This window comes from Dermacentor andersoni, chromosome 4, assembly GCF_023375885.2.
Source record: "Dermacentor andersoni chromosome 4, qqDerAnde1_hic_scaffold, whole genome shotgun sequence".
Classification (NCBI taxonomy): domain Eukaryota; kingdom Metazoa; phylum Arthropoda; class Arachnida; order Ixodida; family Ixodidae; genus Dermacentor; species Dermacentor andersoni.
This window is the reverse complement of record NC_092817.1, coordinates 119,563,566-119,569,240: the sequence shown is the minus strand read 5'-3', so window position 1 is coordinate 119,569,240 and position 5,675 is coordinate 119,563,566. Positions and strand designations below refer to the sequence as shown.

Sequence of the window (5,675 nt, the reverse complement as noted above, 5' to 3'; positions counted from 1 at the left end):
CTAATATTAGAGCTAGTTGATCTAAACTAAGATCCAGACCAACATCACTTAGTGCAGTGATAAGAGCTAACCTAACCAAAGTATTAGCGTTGCCTGCAATATAAAATTCATGTAATGCTACTCACAATAGGTAAAAACATTCCCTCGAAGAGCACGAGTTAATCATGCTTTACGAGAGTGCACGGTTTAGCAAAAGAAAAAAATATGTGAGGTAAAATTCTTTGCATCTTTAAAACTTGCGACTGCTAGGTTATTCCAAGCGATTCATACAAAGCCTTTACAGAATAACTGAAGAAGAAAACAAAAGCTTTCGAATTAAATTACAATATATTACTTTGCGGGGTCTTTTATGTGAAAGCGAGAAGCAATGTGTCTAACACGTACAGGAAAAGAATCGAAAACATATGCCGAATATTTCTTCTAATCAGTTGGCGATACACAATAATGAAATCAATAAATACAGAAACTTGCCCAATAAATTCTCGATTACAAATTCCAATGTACATTTAATTTTAGACAAGGGGAGGCAGTGATTTTTTCATAATTTAACGTATTTTTTTATGGAACTGCCTTTTTTCAAGCAAATGAAACAGTGCTACATGGGGCATCTGCGTACTTTGCTGTGTTTTGGGACCGTCGCCGTAAGCTTGGTGATAGCCACAAAACACGCCGTAGAAATTTAGATATATACATGCAAATACATATTGAGTTAACGGGGCAATATGTAATTCACGTTAATGCGTTAATACTTTAGGACAGGCGATGTTCTAGTTGACATTAAGAGAGAAGACTGCCGCTTGGCAGCTCATGGATGCGTTGGGTGGATAACCAGTGGATCATCGGAGTTACAGAATGGGCGCCAATGGAAGCGCAGTTGAGGATTGGAAAAGGTTAGGTGAGGCGATGAAGTTAGTAAATTTTCAGGCGCAATACATAATCAGCTAGTGCAAAACAGGTGTAATTGGAGATCACTGAGACAGGCGTTTGTCCTGCAGTATACATTAAGATATGCTTATGGTGATGACGACAATATTTTTGGCAAACATTTGAAATGTATGCGTGTTATAACACAAATGAAAAGTGCGCTACCAACGTATAATGCTGTGATGGTCAAGTATGTACGACATGTACTTTTGTTAGCGTTTACCGACAACTGGATTTAATATATTTTGTACGGATATGGTTTATACAACCTGCATGGCTCCTGTGATGCTCCAATGCTCTTCACTCGCTAGAATATAGGGATATTGCGGAAGTGCTGTGCAGCACACGTCTTTACCTCGCACATTTGTCATTCCTTCTAGCAGGAATGATTACATGACTTGCAAGCACGTTCGCTCAATTACCAAAGGACTCTGTACTGGCGAATAGACGTAGACGATTGCCCCAGGCCCTAGAACGCAGAGCTAGTCCTGTTACACATTGCGCTATCTATAGTCGCTGCTGTTTTGCACTGGTGCGTGCCACGAAAAATTAGAGCCTCCTTTGATTTTGCCCCCTGTAGGAGGGAATACTGACATGGTCAAACAAGAGTACCAGTGAGAAATGAGATAGAGAAAGCGCACAACGTGGACAGTGATGATGACTGAACGAAGTGGGTAACGCCACATTCTATTCTGTTCACTTTTTGAGTGCGTTTTTAGGCGATATATAAGAGTTTGACTTCGCAGTGTTAATGCTGTATTCTAAGTGTATTCTATTCTAATGATTCTAGAACTGATGGCCTGCCAGCGGAAACCGGTGACACTCCCAGAGCACAGTTAGACTGAGACCAATGTTTTTTTTTTTTTTGTAGACATTAACATACAAGATGCCATGCTGTTGCAACAGAGTCGCCAAGTGCTTGCCCTCAATGGCATGTTCAGCAATACTTTAACTGGAGTAGGCCATTTTCTATTAATGTCTGCTGAGTTCGAATGCCTCATGGTGTCTTTCTGAAGCCCTTGGAGAGTGCCGGGGCGGTGTCGCCACCGCAACATCAAACACTTTACGTTAGGGATCAGACACACCTCATGCGCTCATTGTTGATAGTGAAGATAGAAAACAGAGATGTACCTGCTAACGCTTGGCGTAGCCATAACAAGGAATCTGCTTTGGTTTCAGGTGTTTCACCGAGTTGAAGCCTTGCCACTTCTTCCAGATCCAGCGCTGGTTTAGAGTTGGTGGGGGCGGCATTCTGCTTATCCATCTGTATTCCGGCAGGTTGCAGCACAGCATCAGAAACAAAAAGAATAAATATTAGTGATGTGGGTGGGGCGAAGGGGGCTTTCGTTGCAGCCGTTACACTACGCAATCGAAGCTTTACCGCTTGTATAATATTTTTCATTTACGGCGAATCTCGGCAGGCGCATTATTTTGTTGCACTTCTTATCATTTTCAGTTGTTTGTTCGTTGCCCTTGGCTTCCACTAAACCTTGCCACCACTATTGCCGGGGACGGTCACTCGGTGAGATTGGATGTAAAACATTAATAGAATTGGATGAATTGGCATTTTGTAAGACATGGTCCCGGCATTTGCAAACTTTCTCTTACGTAAGTGCCATGTGGAACTGGCGCTCACCAGGGCGATAATATCGTCGTCACACCGATTGTTATCGTGAGTGGTCTAATGAACAAACAGTCTTATATAAGAAAGGGTCGTAATAATTCATAGGGATTTTCATGTAATGCTATTCTTGGACTTCTGCAGTGGTCAGAGCGGCACTCTACACACGTTATCAGCGCGTTCAGGTAGCCGTGAATGATGAATTATAGCAATTGAGCCAAACAAATGCTTACATAATACCGGCCATGATGTCTGAACAAGCGTTAGTAGTTACAATGATTTAATCTTTCACAATACTATAAGCGACAGAATCTTCATTAATATTGCTCCAGGGTAGGGTACCAGACCCTACAGGGCTTTTTTTATGGCAAATCAAAATGCTTTGTTAGATTATGGCTGCCTGAAATTCGGACAGAAGCTGCGTTTCATTATCCTTATTGGATCGGCACAGAGGGATCCTGCCACCGCAAAAGCGCTCCCGAAAGGGCCGTCATATTGCCGTGCATCTGGCACATGCATGTGGGGAATGGAGGTGCCTAAGCGTTTTAACGACTTCACAGTTGACTTATCAGTGATCGCTGTTTCCATTTATGCACCTCCCGAAATAACCACACGCTTTATACTTCAGTGTTCTCATTTCTTTAATCGCCTTCTAGAGATACCTAGACAATCAAAGCGGCGTTAAGTGAAAGGGTCCTAATTATATTGCAGAGCAGTTAGCGCCGACAGATTACGGTGAAGGCCCTATTTAAGTACTGAGCCGTTGAGCATTCCTGTCCACGTGTCGTTCTAAGTTGATGCTATGTTCGACATGATGCCTACCGGAGTTAATTGTACGAGTATACTATACCCTGTACTATATACATGGGTAACTGTATACTCACAGAGTGAACAAGTTGGGGACTTCACAAAATACACGCAACCGAGCAATGTCTCTAATTCTTGTTTAGCCATAGTCAACACTGGATGTGCTGTGCTGTGTTGCTCCGGCCACACTAACAAAAACGCCAAGACAGAGTTGGTTAAGCATTCTCGTAAGACAAAGTCACAACAGTAAAACAGACAACGTAAATAACGTACCATATAACATTGTGATATACTCTTAACCTTTTTACTCATCGGCAATGCATCGCTAAATTGAAAGCCACTTGTTTAGTTTGCTAAAAAGAGGTCAGTTCCTGAGAAAAAAATTATACTTACTACTTGCTGATTGCTTATCTTGAATCCTTTCGTCATGGTTGTTTGCAATGCAACACTACCCACGACACTGCACAGTCGCCTTACGGGGACGACGCGCTGGTGTTCTGATGTTCCAAGAACCTGTCCCAAGATGCATAAGTCTTTTCGCATAAATTGCAAAGAAGGCCGGGCTAATGGGATACAGTTACGCTTAGATACAGTCAAACATTCTCATAAAGAACACATAGCTAAATGAGTACTACAGATAATATAGGTAACGTGCCATTTCACGTTATGTAAGCTAACTCCTAATGACTAGATTTATCAGCAATGTGTCGTTAAATTGAAAGTCACACGTCAAGTTAGCGTTAAACAGGCTGGTTTTTGGAGAAAATAAAACATACGTGCGATCTGTTGATGGCGATTCTTGAACCGAATTGTCGACGTGGCTTGCAGTGCGCAGCTACCAAGGGCACCGCACACCTAGAAAAGACGCTTTGTGAATGCCAGCCCGCTGGTGCTAAGACATCTCCAGGGCCTGTCTGAGAATGGGAATCTTTTTGCATAAACTACCGCACAAGGCCGGCTAATATAAGCAGCGGAACCCGGCGACAATATTTACTGCGCTGCAGCGAACGGAAAAGGTGCGGGTTCAATGTCACAATGGCCACGGTAATTATCGATGTATACGCGACCGCTGTGCAAAGTGCAGCACATATCGCGTCCTTGTTTGCAGCCACCAGGACAGACGACGGAAGCCGAGTGACAAATGTATGCACAAGAGAGCGTGCGTTGCTGTTGCTATTTCGAGACCCTTTCACTCTCTCGTTAAATGGCTGAAGGCCATTTGGGTTCGGATAAGTCTAAAGCGTTGATAATATACTTTCATTTCTCGAGCTCTTGAAGCAGATTGCTCATATTCGAGTGGAGCCGAACTGCCTGCATGCTTTGTAAACACCGGTATTTGTTCGGTTGTGCTGAGTGCGTATGCATGTCTGAAGACACTCCACACTATATCCTTGACAAAAAGAAAGGCGCGTCCGGCTGAGAGATATGCAACAAGAGAAATGCAGTTCCAGATTGCGAACAGAGCGCACAGCGGGACCAGTGGTACAAATATGACCGATGCGCTGACTATAAAGTGATGTTTCTTTGGAGTCGTACCGTATAAGAAAGACAAAGAACACTAGAGCACACTGCTATGTGCGCAGTACGGGCTGGTCAGCAACTAGATTAGATTTCTCTCGCAGGAATACAGTACTCCAAAACCACGCGCTTCGATGATTTGGGGAAAGTGTAAATACGAAGAATAATTTGGACTTTTCAGCTCAGACTTACAAAAGCTGTTCGTTATCACGCAAATCACTGCAAGCCGAAGATCACGAAAACCACTACATACAAAATATATCTGCGTCATAAAACCACATTCCATTTAATGTTATTTTTTGAAAACGTCCCATTACAGGAGGCTATAATAAGTACTTTCTTACGTATTCAACGAATTCTGGTCCCTCACTGTAGTTTCAGTGCCGACAGAGATCTAATGAAGCAAGCTAAGCAAGACACAAAAATAATGCCTCTGCACTCGGCAGTAAGTGAAGTCCTCTAGAAAGTGAAGTAATATATCGTGTATAACGCTTAACTTCCCACGGATCCTTGTTCATCTTTGTAAAAATGAAAGAAGGCGCCTAATTCTAAGAGAACACGGAAAAACATTCAGCAAAAGTGGGCCGTGATAAATAACCCAATTTTAAGATGCTTCCTGTGCCGCCATAATATCTAACTTGGGTGCACAGCCATCGTTAAATGCCAAAAATAAGCAATAATTCGTCCAAAAAATCACTTAATGGGCTCAGTGTCGACTAAACCTTGCCATCAGTATTGCCGGGATCAGTCAATCGGCAAGACCTGGCGTAAAATATTACCGAAAACGGAGACAAAGACGCCGTTG

At 42.7% G+C, this 5,675-nt stretch overlaps 1 protein-coding gene across 2 annotated transcripts in view; it reads right to left on the bottom strand.

Moving 5' to 3' along the window:
* The window catches only part of LOC126537544 (alpha-tocopherol transfer protein-like), a 16,290-nt gene extending 11,822 nt beyond the window's left edge, over positions 1 to 4,468 (bottom strand). For both annotated transcript variants that reach the window (XM_055074343.1, XM_050184644.3), the window contains exons 1-3: positions 4,129 to 4,468; positions 3,746 to 3,865; positions 2,056 to 2,188 (exon numbers count right to left, since the gene is read on the bottom strand). In XM_055074343.1, coding sequence (XP_054930318.1) covers positions 2,056 to 2,188; positions 3,746 to 3,865; positions 4,129 to 4,290 — 415 coding nt within the window. In that variant the 5' untranslated portion in view covers positions 4,291 to 4,468. The remainder of the gene's footprint in view (positions 1 to 2,055; positions 2,189 to 3,745; positions 3,866 to 4,128) is intronic.
* Positions 4,469 to 5,675: the final 1,207 nt, after the last annotated feature.